Below are 23,929 nucleotides of genomic sequence, written 5' to 3' on the forward strand. Positions count from 1 at the left end.
TTTATCAGGTAAGCATAAATTATGTTTTCTCTTGTAAGGTGTATCCAGTCCACAGATCATCCATTACTTGTGGGATACCAATACCAAAGCTATAGGACACTGATGAAGGGAGGGACAAGGCAGGCGCTTAAACGGAAGGCACCACTGCCTGCAAGACCTTTCTCCCAAAAATAGCCTCTGAAGAAGCAAAAGTATCAAATTTTAAAAACCCATGTGGAAGCTACCGCTCTAGTAGAATGAGCTGTAATCCTTTCAGGAGGCTGCTGGAAAGAGGTTGCCAAAGCCTTTTGACCTCTCCTCTGTCCAGAGTAGATAACAAACAATGCAGATGTTTGACGAAATTCTTTAGTCGCTTGTAAATAAAACTTTAAAGCACGAACCACGTCAAGATTGTGTAAAAGACGTTCCTTCTTTGAAGAAGGATTAGGACACAGTGACGGTACAACAATCTCCTGATTGAAATTTTTATTAGATACCACCTTAGGTAAAAAAAACAGGTTTGGTACGTAACACTACCTTATCTGCATGAAAAATGAGATAAGGGGAATCACATGTAAAGCAGATAACTCCGAAACTCTTCGAGCCGAGGAGATAGCTACTAAAAACAGAACCTTCCAGGATAAGAGCTTAATATCTATGGAATGCAAAGGTTCAAACAGAACCCCTTGAAGAACCTTAAGAACTAAATTTAAACTCCAAGGCAGAGCAACAGGTTTAAACAAAGGCTTGATTCTGACTAAAGCCTGACAAAACACCTGCACGTCTGGAACCTCAGCCAGACGTTTGTGCAAAAGAATAGACAGAGCAGAAATCTGTCCATTTAAGGAACTAGCTGACAAACCCTTCTCCAATCCTTCTTGGATAAAAGATAATATCCTAGGAATCCTGACCTTACTCCATGAGTAACCCTTGGATTCACACCAATGAAGATATTTACACCATATCTTATGATAGATTTTCCTGGTGACAGGCTTTCGAGCCTGTATTAAGGTATCAATGACCGACTCGGAGAAACCACGCTTTGATAAAATCAAGCGTTCAATCTCCAAGCAGTCAGCCGCAGAGAAATCAGATTTGGATAGTTGAAAGGACCCTGAAGTAGAAGGTCCTGCCTCAGAGGCAGAGTCCATGGTGGAAAGGATGACATGTCCACCAGATCTGCATACCAAGTCCTGCATGGCCACGCAGGTGCTATCAAAATTACCGATGCTCTCTCCTGTTTGATCTTGGCAATCAGACGAGGGAGCAGAGGAAATGGTGGAAACACATAAGCCAGGTTGAAGGACCAAGGCGCTGCTAGAGCATCTATCAGCGCTGCCTTGGGATCCCTTGACCTGGATCCGTAACAAGGAAGCTTGGCGTTCTGGCGAGACGCCATGAGATCCAGTTCTGGTTTGCCCCATAGTTGAATCAACTGTGCAAACACCTCCGGATGGAGATCCCCCTCCCCCGGATGAAAATTCTGACGACTTAGAAAATCTGCCTCCCAGTTCTCTACTCCTGGGATAAGGATAGCTGATAGATGGCAAGAGTGAATCTCTGCCCATTGAATTATCTTTGAAACCTCCAACATCACTAGGGAACTCCTTGTTCCCCCTTGATGGTTGATGTAAGCTACAGTCGTGATGTTGTCCGACTGAAATCTGATGAACCTCACTGCCGCTAGCTGAGGCCAAGCCTGAAGAGCATTGAATATCGCTCTTAGTTCCAGAATGTTTATTGGAAGGAGAGCCTCCTCCTGAGTCAACGACCCCTGAGCCTTCAGAGAGTTCCAGACTGCACCCCAGCCCAGAAGGCTGGCATCTGTTGTTACTATTGCCCAATCTGGCCTGCGGAAGGTCATACCTTTGGACAGATGGACCCGAGATCCAGATTTAGTAGAGGGGACAAATCTGTGTAATCCCCATTCCACTGACTGAGCATGCAGTGGTCTGAGATGTAGGCAGGCAAACGGAACTATGTCCATTGCCGCTACCATTAAGCCGATTACTTCCATACACTGAGCCACCGAAGGGCGAGAAGTATAATAAAGAACACGGCAGGAATTTAGAAGTTTTGACAACCTGTCCTCTGTCAGGTAAATCCTCATTTCTACAGAATCTATAAGAGTTCCCAGGAAGGAAACTCTTGTGAGAGAGGATAGAGAACTCTTCTTTTCGTTCACTTTCCACCCATGAGACCTCAGGAATGCCAGAACAATGTCCGTATGGGACTTGGCAATTTGTAAATTCGACGCCTGTATCAGAATGTCGTCTAAGTAAGGGGCTACTGCTATGCCCCGCGGCCTTAGGACCGCCAGAAGTGACCCCAGAACCTTCGTAAAGATTCTTGGTGCCGTAGCTAACCCAAAGGGAAGAGCCACAAACTGGTAATGCCTGTCTAGGAAGGCGAACCTGAGAAACCGATGATGATCTTTGTGTATCAGAATGTGAAGATAAGCATCCTTTAAGTCCAAGGTAGTCATGTATTGACCCTCCTGGATCATAGGTAGGATGGTTCGTATAGTCTCCATCTTGAAAGATGGGACCCTGAGAAATTTGTTTAGGATCTTGAGATCTAAGATTGGTCTGAAGGTTCCCTCTTTCTTGGGAACCACAAAGAGATTTGAATGAAGCCTTGCCCCTGTTCCTCCTTTGGAACTGGGTGGATCACTCCCATAACTAGGAGGTCTTGAACACAATGTAAGAATGCCTCTCTCTTTATCTGGTCTGCAGATAATTGTGAGAGGTGAAATCATCTTTTTGGGGAAGAAGCTTTGAAGTCCAGAAGATATCCCTGGGACACAATTTCCAACGCCCAGGGATCCTGGGCATCTCTTGCCCAAGCCTGGGCGAAGAGAGAAAGTCTGCCCCCTACTAGATCCGTTACCGGATCGGGGGCTACTCCTTCATGCTGTCTTAGGGGCAGCAGCAGGTTTTTTGGCCTGCTTCCCCTTGTTCCAAGCCTGGTTAGGTCTCCAGACTGGGCGAAATTTCCCTCTTGTTTTGTATTAGAGGAAGCTGAGCCACTCTTGAAGTTTCGAAAGGAACGAAAATTATTCTGTTTGGTCCTTAACTTATTGGACCTATCCTGAGGAAGGGCGTGATCTTTCATGCTGTCTTAGAGGCAGCAGCAGGCTTCTTGGCCTGCTAACCTTTGTTCCAGGCCTGGTTAGGTCTCCAGACCGGCTTGGACTGGGCAAAATTTCCCTCTTGTTTTGCATTAGAGGGAGTTGATGCCGCGCTCGTCTTAAAGTTTCGAAAGGCACGAAAATTTGTTTTTTTTGGTCCTTAATTTATTAGACCTATCCTGAGGAAGGGCATGACCTTTTCCTCCAGTAATATCAGAAATGATCTCCTTCAGTCCAGGCCTGAATAGGGTCTGCCCCTTGAAGGGAATGTTGAGAAGCTTAGACTTTGAAGTAACATCAGCTGACCAGGATTTAAGCCATAGCGCCCTATGCGCCTGTATAGCAAAACCTGAGTTCTTAGCCTTTAGTTTGGTTAAATGAACAACGGCGTCAGAAACAAATGAATTGGCTAGCTTAAGCGCTTTAAGCTTGTCAAGTATATCATCCAATGGAGTTTCTACCTGTAAGGCCTCTTCCAGAGACTCAAACCAGAAGTGACCGGGGCAATGCATGCAAGAGGCTGGAGAATAAAACCTTGTTTAATAAACATTTTCTTAAGGTAACCCTCTAAATTTTTATCCATTGGATCTAGGAAAGCACAACTGTCCTCGAGGGGAATAGTTGTACGCTTAGCTAGGGTAGAAACTGCTCCCTCCACTTTAGGGACCGTTTGCCATAAGTCCCGTGTAGCAGCATCTATTGGAAACATTTTCTTAAAAATAGGAGGGGGAGAGAACGGTACACCTGGTCTATCCCATTCCTTAGTAATAATTTCTGAAAACCTTTTAGGTATTGGAAAAACATCAGTGTAAACAGGCACTGCATAGTATTTATCCAATCTACACAATTTCTCTGGCACTATAATGGTGTCACAGTCATCCAGAGTAGCTAAAACCTCCCTGAGCAACACGCGGAGGTGTTAAAGCTTAAATTTAAATGTAGACATATCAGAATCAGGTTGAAGCATCTTCCCAGAGTCAGAAAAATCACCCACAGAAATAAGCTCTCCTGCCTCAGCTTCTGCATATTGTGAGGGGATATCAGACATAGCTACTAAAGCGTCAGAGAGCTCTGTATTTTTTCTAGTCCCAGAGCTGTCTCGCTTTCCTTGTAAACCTGGTAGTTTGGACAATACCGCTGTAAGGGTATGATCCATAACTGCCGCCATGTCTTGTAAAGTAAACGCCATGGGCGCGCTAGATGTACTTGGCGCCACTTGAGCGGGAGTCCCTTGAGCGGGAGTCAAAGGTTCTGACGCGTGGGGCGAGTTAGTCGGCATAACTTCCCTTGTCAATTTCCTCTGGCGATAAATCTTTTAAAGACAGAATATGATCTTTATAACAAAGTAAAATCAGTACATTTTCTAAGAGGGGGTTCCACAATGGCTTCTAAACATAATGAACAAGGAGTTTCCTCTATGTCAGACATGTTTAAACAGACTAGCAACGAGACCAGCAAGCTTGGAAAAAACTTTGATAAATGTAAACAAGCAAAAAATAAAAACGGTACTGTGCCTTTAAGAGAAACAAATTTTGTCAGAAATTGAAACACAGTAATAAAAAGCAGTAAATCTTACGAAATTTTTACAGTGTGTATAATAGACTAACAGAGCATTGCACCCACTTGCAAATGGATGATTAACCCCTTAGTTTCAAAACCGGATCAAAAAAACGATAAACGTTTTTTTAACAGATACAACAAACTGCCACAGCTCTGCTGTGGCCCTACCTGCCCATACAACGACTTTTGAAGGCACAAAAACCCTTTGTAGAGGTCCTAAGTGTTCAGGGGACTCCTTCAGGGAAGCTGGAAGTCTCAAGCTGCAAAAACTACTGCACGATTTAGGCCTGAAATTAGGCCCCTCCCAACCTGTACTCACAGTGAGAGGGCCATAAAAAACTATCCCTAGGCAAAATCTAGCCAGCCATGTGGAAAAAACTGAGCCCCAATAAAGTTTTATCACCAAAATGTAGAAAAAAAACGGTTAAACACTTCCAGCAAACGTTATATTATTTTCAGTAATGTGAGAAAGTAATAAGAATATTACCTTTTACAGCAAGCATGATACTAGTCGTTATTAAATCACTGTAATCAGGCTTACCTTAAATAAATCCGGTATTAACAGCATTTTCTAGCATATTAATTTCTCTAGAAAAATTTAAACTGCACATACCTCATAGCAGGAGACCCTGCACGCCATTCCCCCAGCTGAAGTTACCTCATCTCTTCAGTTATGTGTGAGAACAGCAATGGATCTTAGTTACAACCTGCTAAGATCATCAAAAACCACAGGCAGATTCTTCTTCAACTTTCTGCCTGAGGCTAAAACAGTACAACTCCGGTACCGTTTGAAAATAATAAACTTTTGATTGAAGATAAACTACATAAATTCACCACATCTCTCTCTAGCTACTTCCTATTGTGTCGAGAGCTGCAAGAGAATGACTAGTAGTGGCAGTTAGGGGAGGAGCTATATAGGACAGCTCTGCTGTGGGTGATCCTCTTGCAGCTTCCTGTTGGGAAGGAGACTATCCCACAAGTAATGGATGATCCGTGGACTGGATACACCTTACAAGAGAAAACACTTTAATAAAGGTGAAACAGCAATTAAACAAAAACGTTACTGTGCCTTTAAGATAAAAAAAATAGAACTTAAACTGCAAAACAGTGTAAAAATATAGTAAAGACTTTGAAATTTTTACAGTGTGTGTAAGGGACTAAAGCAACATTGCACCCACTTGCAAATGGATGAAAAACCCCTTAGGCCCCAAACCGGATTTAAAAAACGTTAAGACAGTTGAGCCCCTTGCCACAGCTCTGCTGAGGCTCCTACCTGCCCTAAAATACGATTTTGTGCAGAAATAAACCCTTTGTAATGGTCCTCAGATGCCAGAGGACTCCTCTAGGGAAGCTGGATGTCTCAGTCTGAAGGAAAACTGCGCATCTAGAACGCGAAAATAGGCCCCTCCCACCATGTACTGGATGTCAGAGGGGCCTTAAGAAAATACTCCTAGGAGTATCTAAACTAGCCATGTGGAAACTAGGCCCCAAATAAAGACTTATCTCCCTCAGAGAAAACGTCCTATTTATGAAACATGTAAAACGTTTTGTCACTAAGTAATATGAGTATTAACATGAGTATTACCCTGTTTTGTAAGCATGATCCCAGTCGCTGTTAAATCACTGCATCTAGCTTCTTCTAATTTCTGCCTGAGAGTAAAACAGTACAACGCCGGTACCGTTTAAAAATAACAAACTCTTGATTGAAGGTAAAACTACACTAAGTCACCACATATCTCTTGATACTTCCTATCTTGTCGAGAGTTGCAAGAGAATGACTGGGGGTGGGGGTTAGGGGAGGAGATATATAGACAGCTCTGCTGTGGGTGTCCTCTTGCAACTTCCTGTTGGGAAGGAGAATATCCCACAAGTAATGGATGTACCCGTGGACTGGATACACCTTACAAGAGAAATGAATACATTTTGAAGTAAATGAACAATGTTATATACTTCAGAATCTGAAAACTGCTTATACTAACTGTCCAACAATAAAGTTGAGAGAGCAACAATGTCAGTCAAAGATATAGCTGAACTAAGAATATAAACAGTTTGTAAATATGCTCTTTTAAGGTAAGATTGAAACTTAAAAAGATCCTGAAATTAAGTACTAATAAATAAACTTCCTAAAACATGATTCTCATACTGAAACTGCTAGACTGCAAAAGGGAAATATACATAGACCTGACTCATGGCAAATATAAGTAAACACATATTTAAAACTTTACAATATAACAAAGTGCCAAACATAGCTGAGAGTGTCTTAAAAAAATGATACATACTTACCAGAAGACACCCATCCACAAATAGCAGACAGCCAAACCAGTACTGAAAAATATCAGCAGCGGTAATAGTATAAGAGTATATCGCTGATCTGAAAAGGGAGGTAGAGAATGAATCTCTACGACCGATAACAGAGAGCCTTTGAAAGGATTTCCCATGAGTGAAACCATGAAATCAACAGGCGATACTCTCTTCACATCCCTCTGACAAACACTGTACTCAGAGGAATTTGGCTTCAAAATGCTTAGAAGCGGCTATCATAGAAGAAATCAAGCACAAACTTACTTCATCACCTCCACAGGAGGCAATGTTTGTAAAACTGAGGAATGAGTGTGGTGGGAGGTGTATTTATAGGCATTTTGAGGTTTGGGAAACTTTGCCCCCTTCCTGGTAGGAATGTATATCTCATACGTCACTAGCTCATGGACCCTTGCCACTTACATGAAAGAAATTAGATAATAGAAGGAAATTGTATAGTTGTTTAAAATAACATGTTATGTCTGAATCATGAAAGAATGCATTTGTTTTTTTATGTCTCTTTAACTCCAAATTTTTACCTCACTCTGTTAGAGGAGCTGCAGACCTCTATAGCACTTCAAAATATTCTGAAGAGGGCAGTATTTTGGAAGGCCACAGGTGGGTCTTCAACTTGTCACCAATTTTATTTTAAACCTATTAGCCATCCCGATACTTCTCTTGTTGGATAATTTGCTTTAAACTCACAAAATGAGTCTCTGGTCTTGTAATAAAATTCAGATTACCCTAGCTTTAGTATAGATGCAATCTAGATTTTATTAAAGAGACAAATATTTTCCCACCCAATTTTTTTCTCTCTCCTTTTAAATCTTCTTCTGTTTCTTTCTTAAAAAGGGACATGAAACACAACATTTTTCTCATTAGAGAAAATATGATTTAAAAAACTTTTCAATTTACTTCTATTATTAAATTTGTTTAACCATCTTGGTATCTTTCGTTGAAAAGCATACCTAGGTAGGCATTGCTGTGCGCTAGCTACCGATTGGTGGCAGCAGATGAATGCTTATTTTCACTGGTTAACCAGATGTGTTCAGATAGCTCCCAATAGTGCATAGCAATCAACAAAGGATACCATGAGAATTAAGCAAATTTGATAATAGAAGTAAAATGAAAAGTATTTTTAGAATCGCATGCTCTATCTGAATCATGAAAGACGACATTTGGATTTCATGTCCCTTTAATCTTAACAGTTTAAACCTGCTTATGTTATGGATTCTGAGCTGGAGGTAAAGAGTCAAAAGTAAACCATGGTCATCCTTCAAGAATTTTGTCCTCCCTTTTACATCAACTCTAACCTGTGTTTTTTATTTTTAACCCTTTCATGACAGGTTTTATTTGTTCCGATGTAAACAAAATTGAAATCCCGCAATCGTGCACGCGATTGCGAGATTTCAATGATGGGGCCGGGTTAGGGGGGCGTCCCTATGACGGTAGGCACGCCCACCAGACCGCGATCCCACCCTGGAAGCGCCAATGGCTTGAGGACAGCCAAATGGTTATGACGTTCTAGTCCGTCGTAACGGCGCTAAAGCCCAGCGCGGTTAGGACGGAACAGAAAGTCAGAATGACCTTAAAAGGTTAAATCACCTATATTTTTGGATTCTGGAAAGTAAGTGTGTGTGTGTGGTCTTTACTATTTGGGGGTTTCATTTCCCCCCAGTTTTACAGCAAATCAGAAATAGGAAGGAATCACTAGGTTAGTAACCCTTATAGCTCAGAGGGATTTCCTCATTGGTCTTTAGCATCTGGTGATATTTCCCTGCTATTAACAGTTGTCCTTTTCTGTTCTCATGCAAAGGTTTTTTTATTTACTGGTTTTAACTTCATTGTCATCTGTTTGTTCTTGCTGTTAATGGTTATAGTTTGAGCACTTAAAAAAAAACAAAATATTTGACTCTATGTCTAAAAACATAATTTATGCTTACCTGATAAATTTATTTCTCTTGTGGTGTATCCAGTCCACAGATCATCCATTACTTATGGGACATTAACTCCTCCCCAACAGGAAGTGCAAGAGGATTCACCCAGCAGAGCTGCCATATAGCTCCTCCCCTAACTGCCATTACCAGTCATTCGACCGAAAACATGCAGAGAAAGGAAAACCAAAGGGTACAGTGGTGACTGTAGTTTAATGGAAAAATTACCTGCCTTAAAAGTGACAGGGCGGGCCGTGGACTGGATACACCACAAGAGAAATAAATTTATCAGGTAAGCATAAATTATGTTTTCTCTTGTTAAGTGTATCCAGTCCACGGATCATCCATTACTTATGGGATACCAATACCAAAGCTAAAGTACACGGATGACGGGAGGGACAGGCAGGCTCTTTATACGGAAGGAACCACTGCCTGAAGAACCTTTCTCCCAAAAACAGCCTCAGAAGAAGCAAAAGTGTCAAATTTGTAAAATTTGGAAAAAGTATGAAGAGAAGACCAAGTTGCAGTCTTGCAAATCTGTTCAACAGAAGCCTCATTCTTAAAGGCCCAAGTGGAAGCCACAGCTCTAGTAGAATGTGCTGTAATTCTTTCAGGAGGCTGCTGTCCAGCAGTCTCATAGGCTAACCGTATTATGCTACGAAGCCAAAAGGAGAGAGAGGTAGCCGAAGCTTTTTGACCTCTCCTCTGACCAGAATAAACGACAAACAGGGAAGACGTTTGTCGAAAATCCTTAGTTGCCTGTAGATAAAATTTCAGGGCACGGACTACATCTAGATTGTGTAGCAGACGTTCCTTTTTCGAAGAAGGATTAGGACACAAAGATGGAACCACAATCTCTTGATTGATATTCCTGTTAGTGACCACCTTAGGTAGGAACCCAGGTTTAGTACGCAGAACTACCTTGTCTGAATGAAAAATCAGATAAGGAGAATCACAATGTAAGGCAGATAACTCAGAGACTCTTCGAGCCGAGGAAATCGCCATTAAAAACAGAACTTTCCAAGATAACAACTTGATATCAATGGAATGAAGGGGTTCAAACGGAACACCCTGTAAAACATTAAGAACTAAGTTCAAACTCTATGGTGGAGCAACAGTTTTAAACACAGGCTTGATCCTAGCTAAAGCCTGACAAAAAGCTTGAACGTCCGGAACTTCTGACAGACGTTTGTGTAAAAGAATGGACAGAGCTGAAATCTGTCCCTTTAAGGAACTAGCGGATAAACCCTTTTCTAAACCTTCTTGTAGAAAAGACAATATCCTCGGAATCCTAACCTTACTCCATGAGTAACTCTTGGATTCGCACCAATATAAGTATTTGCGCCATATCTTATGGTAAATCTTTCTGGTAACAGGCTTCCTAGCCTGTATTAAGGTATCAATAACTGACTCAGAAAAACCACGTTTTGATAAAATCAAGCGTTCAATTTCCAAGCAGTCAGCTTCAGAGAAATTAGATTTTGATGTTTGAAGGGACCCTGGATCAGAAGGTCCTGTTTCAGAGGTAGCGACCAAGGTGGACAGGATGACATGTCCACTAGATCTGCATACCAAGTCCTGCGTGGCCATGCAGGCGCTATTAGAATCACTGATGCTCTCTCCCGTTTGATTCTGGCAATCAATCGAGGAAGCATCGGGAAGGGTGGAAACACATAAGCCATCCCGAAGGTCCAAGGTGCTGTCAAAGCATCTATCAGAACCGCTCCCGGATCCCTGGATCTGGACCCGTAACGAGGAAGCTTGGCGTTCTGTCGAGACGCCATGAGATCTATCTCTGGTTTGCCCCAACGTCGAAGTATTTGGGCAAAGACCTCCGGATGAAGTTCCCACTCCCCCGGATGAAAAGTCTGACAACTTAGGAAATCCGCCTCCCAGTTCTCCACTCCCGGGATGTGGATTGCTGACAGGTGGCAAGAGTGAGACTCTGCCCAGCGAATTATCTTTGATACTTCCATCATTGCTAGGGAGCTTCTTGTCCCTCCCTGATGGTTGATGTAAGCTACAGTCGTGATGTTGTCCGACTGAAACCTGATGAACCCCCGAGTTGTTAACTGGGGCCAAGCCAGAAGGGCATTGAGAACTGCTCTCAATTCCAGAATGTTTATTGGTAGGAGACTCTCCTCCTGATTCCATTGTCCCTGAGCCTTCAGAGAATTCCAGACAGCGCCCCAACCTAGTAGGCTGGCGTCTGTTGTTACAATTGTCCAGTCCGGCCTGCTGAATGGCATCCCCCTGGACAGATGTGGCCGAGAAAGCCACCATAGAAGAGAATTTCTGGTCTCTTGATCCAGATTCAGAGTAGGGGACAAGTCTGAGTAATCCCCATTCCACTGACTTAGCATGCACAATTGCAGCGGTCTGAGATGTAGACGTGCAAAGGGTACTATGTCCATTGCTGCTACCATTAAGCCGATCACCTCCATGCATTGAGCTACTGACGGGTGTGGAATGGAATGAAGGACACGGCATGCATTTTGAAGCTTTGTTAACCTGTCTTCTGTCAGGTAAATCTTCATTTCTACAGAATCTATAAGAGTCCCCAAGAAGGGAACTCTTGTGAGTGGAAAGAGAGAACTCTTCTTTTCGTTCACCTTCCATCCATGCGACCTTAGAAATGCCAGTACTAACTCTGTATGAGACTTGGCAGTTTGAAAGCTTGAAGCTTGTATCAGAATGTCGTCTAGGTACGGAGCTACCGCAATTCCTCGCGGTCTTAGTACCGCCAGAAGAGCACCCAGAACCTTTGTGAAGATTCTCGGAGCCGTAGCCAATCCAAATGGAAGAGCTACAAACTGGTAATGCCTGTCTAGAAAGGCAAACCTTAGATACCGGTAATGATCTTTGTGAATCGGTATGTGAAGGTAAGCATCCTTTAAATCCACTGTGGTCATGTACTGACCCTTTTTGATCATGGTTAATAAAAGATCTTGTACGCAGCGTAGAAACGCCTCTTTCTTTATTTGGTTTGTTGACAACCTTGACAGATGAAATCTCCCTCTTGGGGGAGAGAATTTGAAGTCTAGAAGGTATCCCTGAGATATGATCTCTAACGCCCAGGGATCCTGGACATCTCTTGCCCAAGCCTGGGCGAAGAGAGAAAGTCTGCCCCCCACTAGATCCGTTCCCGGATCGGGGGCCCTCGATTCATGCTGTCTTAGGGGCAGCAGCAGGTTTCCTGGCCTGCTTGCCCTTGTTCTAGGACTGGTTAGGTCTCCAGCCTTGTCTGTAGCGAGCAACAGCTCCTTCCTGTTTTGGTGCAGAGGAAGTTGATGCTGCTCCTGCTTTGAAATTACGAAAGGAACGAAAATTAGACTGTCTAGCCTTAGGTTTGGCTCTGTCTTGAGGCAGGGCATGGCCTTTACCTCCTGTAATGTCAGCGATAATTTCTTTCAACCCGGGCCCGAATAAGGTCTGCCCTTTGAAAGGTATATTAAGCAATTTAGATTTAGAAGTAACGTCAGCTGACCAGGATTTTAGCCACAGTGCTCTGCGTGCCTGAATGGCGAATCCGGAATTCTTAGCCGTAAGTTTAGTTAAATGTACTACGGCATCTGAAATAAATGAGTTAGCTAACTTAAGGGCTTTAAGCTTGTGTGTAATCTCATCTAATGGAGCTGATTCAAGTGTCTCTTCCAGAGACTCAAACCAAAATGCTGCTGCAGCCGTGACAGGCGCAATGCATGCAAGAGGTTGCAATATAAAACCTTGTTGAACAAACATTTTCTTAAGGTAACCCTCTAACTTTTTATCCATTGGATCTGAAAAGGCACAGCTATCCTCCACCGGGATAGTGGTACGCTTAGCTAAAGTAGAAACTGCTCCCTCCACCTTAGGGACCGTTTGCCATAAGTCCCGTGTGGTGGCGTCTATTGGAAACATCTTTCTAAATATCGGAGGGGGTGAGAACGGCACACCGGGTCTATCCCACTCCTTAGTAACAATTTCAGTAAGTCTCTTAGGTATAGGAAAAACGTCAGTACTCGCCGGTACCGCAAAATATTTATCCAACCTACACATTTTCTCTGGTATTGCAACTGTGTTACAATCATTCAGAGCCGCTAACACCTCCCCTAGTAATACACGGAGGTTTTCCAGCTTAAATTTAAAATTTGAAATATCTGAATCCAGTTTGTTTGGATCAGAACCGTCACCCGCAGAATGAAGCTCTCCGTCCTCATGTTCTGCAAATTGTGACGCAGTGTCTGACATGGCCCTAATATTATCAGCGCACTCTGTTCTCACCCCAGAGTGATCACGCTTACCTCTTAGTTCTGGTAATTTAGCCAAAACTTCAGTCATAACAGTAGCCATATCCTGTAATGTGATTTGTAATGGCCGCCCAGATGTACTCGGCGCTACAATATCACGCACCTCCCGAGCGGGAGATGCAGGTACTGACACGTGAGGCGAGTTAGTCGGCATAACTCTCCCCTCGTTTGGTGAAATATGTTCAATTTGTACAGATTGACTTTTATTTAAAGTAGCATCAATACAGTTAGTACATAAATTTCTATTGGGCTCCACTTTGGCTTTAGCACATATAGCACAGATATCTTCCTCTGAATCAGACATGTTTAACACACTAGCAAATAAACTAGCAACTTGGAAATACTTTTCAAGTAATTTACTATAATATGAAAACGTACTGTGCCTATAAGAAGCACAGAAAAAGTTATGACAGTTGAAAATTAATAAACTGAAAAGTTATAGCATCAAATCTTTGTAAAAAACACAATTTTAGCAAAGGATTGCTCCCATTAGCAAAGGATAACTAACCCTGATAGCAGAAAAAAAATAAAAAAAAATACAGAAATAAACGTTTTTTTTATCACAGTCAACTACAATATCACAGCTCTGCTGTGAGTGATTACCTCCCTCAAAACAAGTTTTGAAGACCCCTGAGTTCTGTAGAGATGAACCGGATCATGCAGGGAAGACAAACTTCTGACTGAATTTTTTGATGCGTAGCAAAAGCACCAAAAAAGGCCCCTCCCCCTCACACATAACAGTGAGAGAGATCAGTAAACTGTCATAAATTAAATAAAAACGACTGCCAAGTGGAAAAAAATAGTGCCCAAAACATTTTTTCACCCAGTACCTCAGAAAATTAAACGATTTTACATGCCAGCAAAAAACGTTTAACATTAATAAATTGAGTGTTATTAAAAAGCCTGTTGGTAGTCCCTGCAAATTAGGCTAAAGTTTTATGCATACAGTATAATTCCAGTGAAGTGCCATTCCCCAGAATACTGAAGTGTAAAATATACATACATGACAGCCTGATACCAGTTGCTGCTACTGCATTTAAGGCTGAGTTTACATTATATCGGTATGGCAGAATTTTCTCATCAATTCCATTGTCAGAAAATAATAAGCTGCTACATACCTCTTTGCAGATTAATCTGCCCGCTGTCCCCTGATCTGAAGTTTACCTCTCCTCAGATGGCCGAGAAACAGCAATATGATCTTAACTACTCCGGCTAAAATCATAGAAAAACTCAGGTAGATTCTTCTTCAAATTCTACCAGAGAAGGAATAACACACTCCGGTGCTATTATAAAATAACAAACTTTTGATTGAAGGTATGAAACTAAGTATAATCACCACAGTCCTCTCACACATCCTATCTATTCGTTGGGTGCAAGAGAATGACTGGTAAAGGCAGTTAGGGGAGGAGCTATATGGCAGCTCTGCTGGGTGAATCCTCTTGCACTTCCTGTTGGGGAGGAGTTAGTGTCCCATAAGTAATGGATGATCCGTGGACTGGATACACTTAACAAGAGAAATCTAGATTACACCCACAACTAAAACTAGGATAATTGGAATTTTACTTTATCTGCATATGGTTCTATTAGTCAAATGATTGTTGTTATCATTGTGATCAATTAAGTGATACATCCATTTTAGAAGGTGGAATGTAAGGGTCTATTATAGAGCACACATTTGCTTAGTAAACAGATGGCCGCCATTCCAACAGCAATTACCTGGTACACAGAAGAGCATGAGATACAAATCTGAATGAGGGCAACCACCATTCACATGAGGTGTGCTATGTATGCTGTCTTTGTATGTAATATATGGCTTTTCTAGAGGGAATTCTCTAGTTATCTATTTGAAAAAGCAAAATAGCAGCAAAGAAATTTGAAAAAGCAGGAATGTAAGTTTACAAGACAGCCCATTTTTGGTTCAGAACACTGGATAGTGCTTACTGATTGGTGGGTACATTTAGCTACCAATAAGCAAGCGTAACCCAGGTTCTCAACCAAAGATGGGCTGTCTCGTAAGCTTACATTCCTGCTTTTTCAAATAAAGATACCAAGAGAACAAAGATAAAATTAATAGGAGTAAATTAGAAAGTTGATAAAAAAAAATTGCATGCTCTATCTGAATCATGAAAGAAAGAAATTGGGTTCAGTATTCCTTTAATTCATTTAAAGACTTTAGTAATCTGAAAATAGCATTTTTGTTTTCTATAATGCACAATGTTTTATATTGAATTAAAAGCAAACAGTAGAAACTAGACTAGGAATTACAAAGTTCTATCATTTCTCTACCCTGTCACCAATTGTGTATATTTTACATACCACAAGGCAGACACCAAGACCAAGCCATGATAATATCACCACAGTAGTTTGGATGACGAACAATCCCCCACCAACCAGAGATGAGGAGTTTATTTCCAGCTGATGTAGAAATAGTTTCCAAATCTTGTAAAAAGAAAAAAACAGGAAGGAATCAGAAATACATTTATTCTAATCTGGAATAATGGAAAAGTAAAGCAAAGATTAATTAACGCCTATCAACTGCATGACAAGTTAAGCATAATAAATATTTACTAACCTGCTGATCTTGGATCATCTGGGTTTTTCCTGAAATCATACTTCTGGTTGTTTGAAACCAGGAATACAGAGAATCCAATAACTAATTAAAAACAGAATGCTTACATTATAAGAGAAATGTTTTTTTCCATATTACACAATTTAAACTTATGTAATCAACAGCATTGAGAATTTATTGGATAAAACCCCTTTAAATGGCTTATAGAATTAGAAAGAATCATATGGAGACATTAAAGGGACATTAAACACTTTGAGATGGTAATATAAAATGATAAATTGTATATATAAAACAACTCTGAAATATACTTTCATTATTTATTTTGTCCTTCCATTCTGAAATTGTGAGCTTTTCAGTTCCTGTTAGAAATGGAAGTGCAGAACACTGTTATATCTCACACAGCCATTGGCTGCACACTCTAGTGACCTATTTATAACTGTCCCTAATTGGCCACAGCAGAGAAGGTAACACAAGTTACAACATGGCAGCTCCCAGTGTTTATAGACACTAAAACTTTACACTTATTTTGTCACTTTTTAAACAACTAATGAAACTTTAAAAAATACATCTACAGGTTACTCATGGACTAATCTTTTCTTTGAATGCATCATTCTATCTAGCATTTATTTAGTGTTTAATGTCCCTTTAAAGTGGAAAACATTCTATACTCTTATGATGAAAAATCTTACCTTTTAAAGCAACAGAAGCTAAAGCAAGGGGCAAGGAAATTTCTACAGTGTGAGTGACCAAATACAAGGCCTGCAAACTGTAAGTGAAAGGAACCCACACTAGGTTTCCAAATGCAAACATAAAACCATATCCTTTGTGTACAATTTCCAAACTTGTCAACATACGTTCCTGAAAAATGAGATTAAAAAAAAATTAAAATTACTAAAAAAACAAAACACAAGAATGTTGTTAAAGGGTGTTTAACCCCCAGACTTTTTTCCTCTTCTGTTGGTAGGCATGAAGTATTTTAATTTACATTAAGTGTAATGTATTGATAGATACATGAAGTTTAATGTACTGCTAGAGTTGTATGAAGTAGGCCAAACTAACGTCACACATTACAAAATTATTAATGGCACTATGAGCTCTGAAATAAATAATATCACATAACCCTCCATCATATAGTAATTAAAAACTTTCCAGTAGGTACATATGCTGTTTGGCTAGAGTCACTCCTGTCAGGAGTTTCATTTTCTAACAGAGGATTAAAAGTTTAAAATGCTTTATGTTCTAGCAGCAGTTTGTCATAGGCCTAAAACATTAAAACCTGCAAGTTTATAGTAGAATATCTACACTTTCTTTTCTGAGAGCAGAGATTTCTTTTTAATACAGGTACATTCCACAAATTATATGTCCGGTGGAAAACAATTGAGCTTTAAGGCAAACTACTGGACAGATGGGGTTGGAGCACTAAAAGAATCACATTCAGTTTAAGAGATGGTAACATTAATGGTAGAACAGACGTGGATATGAACATGTATGTGCTATATGTATGTTTATTTGTAATCCTGCTTGCTATTTATTAAAGGATTTAGTTGCGGATGTATAGAAAAAGAAAAGTTTGCATTGACAATGTAAGCAGTGCATGTAACGATGAATGGTATACAATCAGAGACGTAGACTGAGGGACTTTTTCTAGGTTTCTTAGACCAAACCTCAAAAATAGCATAGATAGATGAATTGGTAATTAATTAATCCAAAACATCACAGTATAACACACTAATAAATGAAGCATCATTTACTAGCAAGTTTGAATATACCTTTATTTATATGATATAAGTGATAACTGAACTGCTGCCTAAGCCATAAAACATACTACAATGCGTTTAACCGAATCTTTGCTGGACTGCGTAACAACCATAATTAAAGTGATTATCGTATAGCCTCTTCATAGTAAAGGGGATTATATATATTAAACCCAATGTTTGAGGGAGGTTGCATAGCAACTACATTACTCTACTAAATAGATCACATGGATTCAACAAGGCACCACAAGGCTAACTAAAAGAACTGTGCTACAGTTTCCATGACATGTGGCCACAATTTACCACTTGTGGATAAATAAGGTATTAAATATGAACAGTAAAAGTGTGTCTACATAAGAGAGGATGATACAATATATATGATTACCAAGTGAACATATACATAGCTAATGTGGGATAGCTATGTGCTAGTGGTTAAAATGTAAGATACCATTAGTGACATCAGTTTGGCACCTTTTAACTTACACAATGGGTGGGGTTATAGGTAATAAATATTTGGAGTTTGATAGTGGTGGTTTTACACACATTGGATGTCTTGACAATAGCTTATATATTAAGCCGAAACAGCTGCTTTACCCAGCACAGTAGCACACTATATTTAGTTAAATGGCGTGATCAAGAGGTCTGTGATTAGACAGCGAGCATGTGACTCACTTTTGAAAAAAACAGCTGAGCAGAAAAAGGATGGCGATTAAGGTAAGTAAACTTTTAGAGGTTAGATTTTTTTTTAAAATTTACAGGTTCTGCTAGGTTAAATGTTACATAATTCTGCACATGTTGCAGAACAAATAACTAAGATTACTGTCCCTTGTTTGTTCATTTTAACGACTATTAAATATTACAATTTGTGACTGGAAGTGAATTGGCTTTACACAAGAAGGGCTTCCTAAATATTTCTATGGCAACAAATATTACACATACAAAATGCACACTCAAAATAAAGATGTCTTGAAAAGTATATAGCAAGAAACTAACTAAACAACCTATAACAATAAAAAGAACCAGTTAATCCAAAATTAATTTTGCTTTTAAACAGCATTTTTTTCCATTTGGATTTTTAAACTTATTGAAATGTGTTTTTATCATCAAGACTAGAGGTTTTATTTTCCAAAATATAATTACCTCATTCCAAAGTGTATAAATGACATACAACAGTTGAAAACTGTTTACCAAGATCATTGATGCTGAAGGTATATCACGTTGCTGCAATTTCAATTCCGCTAGCAACATTACTACATTAATTAATACCTATGGGGAAGAGGAAACAAAAATTGAAAAGGTATGAACGCATTATTTTCTTTACAGATAAATACAGCTTGGCAAGCATTACCTCAGCAACATATCTAGTTTAAAAATCGAAATTTGCTTTAAAACATTGGACATATTAAATTACCTACCCAGCCAATTAGTCCCAAACGTATACTGAAACATTTCACATCAATGTGTCCAATTCGAGGACTTAATTTTCGGCCCATAAAGAACTTATAGAAGAAATTTCCTGCTAAAAAAAAGTGAATGATTTGTAATATAGTATATAAAATGTAAATATAATAGTCTAAGATGTACAAAAAATTCTGGCCATATAAATTGAATATAACCAGTTGATAGTATAAAAAAATTAGGTAAAAAAATAATTAAAATATATATATATTTTAATTAATGTGTAAGTATTTTAGCTCAGAATAACAGGTATATGGACAGAGTTACTTTCTTGATAAATGCAGTTTAAAACCTATTAAAGAGGGTAAAAAGCTTACCAGAATGCCCCGCCACAGATAGTTCTTCTTTCGGAACATTTGAAGAAACTCCATAGTAGATGCTTATTAAAACAGAGAACAGGGTAGCAGAAGCAGCAAACTGAATAAAATGGTCATAGACATAAAGGAGATCAATCTTGTAAAGCAGTGTTGCTACTACTGCAGCAGTCAGAAGCAAAGCATACAATCCTAAAAGGAATTAGAAAATGTATTTTACAACAGAACAAGCCAGTGAACATTGCCCCAAATCCCAAGGCCAAGAAATAAGTGCAGAGTTTATGTGCAAGCAATAGATAATGGTTTCAGCAATTGCAGGTTATGCAAATCTCTTCAGAATTTTTAGGCTCATTGTGATATGAAGAGGAGTAACAGGCCATTAAGTTTGTATTTTTAAGTTACTTTTATAAAAATGTATTTACTTTACAGAAAACTATCAAACACCATAATAGTGTGTTTCCATGATTAGAAGCTAAATAACATACCATTTACTTTGTACTTCAACCTTTTTCCATTTACGAGTGGTGCACCATCTGCCATCTAAAAAAGAAGTATGTGTAATTCAGTAATGTCAAAAATAAAGAGGATTGAAAATTACCACCACAAAATCATGCATTGAGGATACAAACTTTAAAAGCTTAAAGTGATAGTAAATCCTACCGTTTTTACCATCACTAAAAATAAAGGCCACCTTCATTTATCAGTTTTTAAAAAAAAAAAAAAAAAAAATAGGTGAAAAGGTGCCTTTTTATTTTGCCCGGGCTTTACTACTAAGCCTAGCGGCTCTGGCTGCCAACAGCACTGGGTTTTTTTTCAATGAGGTGACTATTCCACCTCTTAGCCAATAGCCGTGCGTGCCAACAGCATAATGCAGATCTGCCTGCAGTATAGAAATGTTTTATTGGATATGACATAAAAACAAACTAAAAAAAAGGTGCCTCCATTATGGATCAAGAAGTTAGACACTTAAGGTTTCTTTAGCCTATTGCTGTAATAGACCCTCATGATTACGACAGCAAGCCTGAATGAGTAACCGTTTCACTCGTTGATCCATAATAGAAACACCTGTTTTTTTTTTTAAATGTATATGGAATAAAAAAAGTGTTGTTTTTTTTTTTCATTTATGACATGAAGAACCGGGAACTTGTTTTCACCTACTATTCCATTTATAGTAACATTATTTTGGTGAATTAGATTTTATATGTCCAAATCATATTTACTCCCTTTTTGTAAAATATCTGTATGTGTATGTGCATACTTTAGACCCACTAACCCACTACTAACTGGCCTTCCTCTTTCCCGCCTCCCTCCCTTCAATCCATCCTAAATGCCTCTGCTAGGCTAATCCACCTCTCCCGACGCTCTGTATCTGCCGCACCCCCTCTGAGTCCCTTCACTGGCTCCCCATTCACAGCAGAATTAAATTCAAAATTCTCACTCTGACCTACAAAACACTTACCAATGCAGCCCCCCCATACCTGTCCTCACTCATCAACAAATATACTCCAGCCCGTCCCCTAAGATCCAACAACGATCTACTCCTTGCCTCTACTACCATCACCTCCTCTCATGCTAGACTACAGGACTTCTCTTGTGCGGCACCAACCCTCTGGAACTCACTTCCTAGAGCTGTCAGATTTTCCCCAACCTCTCCCCCTTTAAATGCTCCCTAAAGACCTTCTTGTTCAGGGAAGCCTATCACCAAATCAGTAACCAATGAATTCCACTTGCCTAATAGTTGCCCTCATCTAACTTCACACTAACATCATTCCCACCTTTGCAGTCCCCACCTCCTGTTTCTCACCCTCCTACCCATTTAGATTGTAAGTTCCCACGAGAACAGGGCTCCCAATTCCTCCTGTATTTGTTTGTTAAATTTTGTCTGGTGTCTCATATTGTACTGTCCTTTTATCTTTGTTACCTATGAACAGCGTTGCGGTATCTGTTGGCGCTTTATAAATAAAGAATAATAATAATAAATAATAATAATAATAATATGGCAATACAGCCTTCTTCAATGGAAAACATTGATGTGATTTCCCATACTCTACTCAATATAGACTGTGGATTTATGTGTAATGTATATACAAGCACATTCTTGTTCCACTGGAAAGCACAACTTGGTCCGTGCCAGAAAAAAAATAAAAAAAAGGCTAAAACTTGAATAACTGCAATATTGGGGCTAAAACAAAATAAAAATTATTATCTATAAGAGCTGACGGTTGCTTCAAAATATCACTATCATGCACAGTATAGAGATGTTTTATGTTTATTAAAAAAATATATATAAAAAAAAAAGCAGCTTATGTTTAGTGTCAATTTTGTATAGCTATGGTTTATTAATGTAAATATTCTACATCTATGATGGAAAAGAAAGGATATTATATATTTTTTGTTGAAAAAATTTCTTTTGCATTGCACATAAAATAAAAGGTAGAGTATATTATATTGTTTGTATGCAATGTTAAAGATAGCAGTTAATGCATAAAAATATATTCGCTTTTACAAAAAATGAAGCTAGTGAATTATTTACCTTTCCAATTGGAACCACATAAAGAAAAGCTTGCAAAAATATAAACAAAAGAAAAAGCCCAAAGGTGTTAATGAAGTCCGACTTTGTAAAATAAATATTTGCATTCGTTTGCATACACGTCATCAGCATATAGAAGAGAAGCAGTGGCATGGTGATAATTAGGAAAAACGCACCTAGAAAAGAAGAAAATTATTGAAATAAATTCATATTGCTAAAATGAGGTTTTAAATTGTTTGACTATGCATTTAATGTCAATTTATCTTTAAAGGGACATAAATTAGCAATAAAATGCTCTTATGTACTACTGCATTTTTTTTATTGCCTGAAAAGAATTGTGTTTAAAAGGAAATTAAACCAAAAAATGTTCTCTTTCTTTCCAATTTACTTATTTTTAAATATAATTTTAATAACGAAATTTGCTTCACTCTTAATGCACTACTAGGGGTTAGCTGAACACATCAGGAAAGCAAATGACAAGATGCAGATATGTGGAGCCAGCAATGAGCATCTAGCGCCCAGTAATGCATTACTGCTCCTGAGTCTACCTAGGGATGTTTTTCAACAAACACTACCAAATGAATGAAACAATTTTGACGTAAATTGTAAAGTGGTTTAAAATTCCATGTTCTATCTAAATCATTAAAGTTTCACTTTGACTTTATTGTGCCTTTCACTAACACAAAAGGGTTGGTTAAAAGCTTAGTTAAAGGACACTATACACCTTTGTTTTAGTGTAAAAATTGTGCTTGCTTTTTTGCCTCACTAGGAAGGAGTGGGACATGCTGTTTACAATGAAGTATAAAATGTTTAACCCAATTTATCATCATTAGAAATAAGGCATGTTTAGATTTTCTTGTTATCAATGGTTGGGTAGGTTAAAAAGGAAAATGAATGGAGATTTCTCTATAGAGCAACCTAGTTAGACAACGATCACCTTGGCCCGGTATGGCTTAATTAACCTTACAGTCACACCAGGTTTGATCTAAGAGTACCCTCTCCCCCCCCCCCCCACACACTCTCCAACATTCCCCTGGTATGAAAGACCAAATGGAATAGAGGCGAATAAGGGTAAAAGATAATAAAGAGTCTTAGTGGAAAGGATTTTTTTCCCCCATTGATCTTTAGAGAGTGATAGATGCAGCTATATCTCCCAATGAGAGGTATAAGATGGGAGAGAATAAGCCGGAATATAAGAAACTGAGGTTGTACCTCTAATCTGTTATGGTCTTTAACAATAAAATGTCATATAGAGTTTGTGATCTTATCAGATTCGTCTTATGAGGGCGAGTAAAAAAGAAACTGTGTAATTGAAAAAGAGATAGCTAATTGGTGAAAGGTTAAGAAAATATAATTTATGCTTACCTGAAATTATTTTCTTTCTTGGTAGTGAGAGTCCACAAATTCTTATGGTTACATATTCTTAATACAACACCTTGATATTAGGAGGAGTCGAGACACCCCAAACAGAGCATTAAACTATCCCTACTACTTCCCCTTTACTGCCAGTTCAAACTGAAAAAAAAAAAAAAAAATCAGATCAAAAAGAGGTACAGAAGTGCCAACTAGACTGTCGCAGCTATATTAGTCAGGCAAGTTGGTGGACTCACTACCAAGAAAGAAAATTCATCAGGTAAGCATAAATTATATTTTCTTTCTAATGGTAGTGAGTCCACAAATTCTTACATATGGGAAACTATACCCAAGCAGTGAAGTTGACAAAAAGTAGGGTGGGACAAGAAAGGTGATGCAGTCTTTAGTTACTGGATACTACCACTTGAAGAATCTTTCTCCCAAACGATGCCTCAGCCAAGGAAAAAACATCAAACCGATAGAATTTAGTGAAAGTATTTAAAGAGGAGCAGGTCGCAGCCTTAAATATCTGTTTAACCAAAGTCTCATTCTTGGAGGCCCAAGACATAGCCACCGAACAAGTAGAGTGAGCAGTAATACGAGCCAGAGGCTGCTGCCACGCTTCCAAGTAGGCCGTACGAATAAGACTTATCAACCAGACAAATTGCAGAAGCCCTCCGACTCTTGCGCTTACCAGAAGAAAAAAAAAAAGTACAAACAGGTACGGAGATTGATGAAAAACATTGGTAGCATGAAGGTAG

At 39.2% G+C, this 23,929-nt stretch overlaps 1 protein-coding gene across 2 annotated transcripts in view; it reads right to left on the reverse strand.

Annotated features, from left to right (window-relative positions):
• LBR (lamin B receptor) overlaps positions 1-23,929 on the reverse strand; it is a 90,654-nt gene that overhangs the window by 13,383 nt on the left and 53,342 nt on the right. The window contains exons 6-13 of one of the 2 annotated variants that reach the window (XM_053712604.1): positions 21,819-21,991; positions 19,771-19,825; positions 19,289-19,477; positions 18,929-19,029; positions 18,654-18,779; positions 16,449-16,617; positions 15,763-15,843; positions 15,507-15,629 (exon numbers count right to left, since the gene is read on the reverse strand). In XM_053712604.1, the coding sequence (XP_053568579.1) occupies positions 15,507-15,629; positions 15,763-15,843; positions 16,449-16,617; positions 18,654-18,779; positions 18,929-19,029; positions 19,289-19,477; positions 19,771-19,825; positions 21,819-21,991 (1,017 nt within the window). Of the gene's footprint in view, positions 1-15,506; positions 15,630-15,762; positions 15,844-16,448; positions 16,618-18,653; positions 18,780-18,928; positions 19,033-19,288; positions 19,478-19,770; positions 19,826-21,818; positions 21,992-23,929 lie in introns of both variants that reach the window. The other variant, XM_053712603.1, reaches the window with a different exon arrangement.

The sequence above is a fragment of the Bombina bombina genome, chromosome 4 (assembly GCF_027579735.1).
Source record: "Bombina bombina isolate aBomBom1 chromosome 4, aBomBom1.pri, whole genome shotgun sequence".
Classification (NCBI taxonomy): Eukaryota; Metazoa; Chordata; class Amphibia; order Anura; family Bombinatoridae; genus Bombina; species Bombina bombina.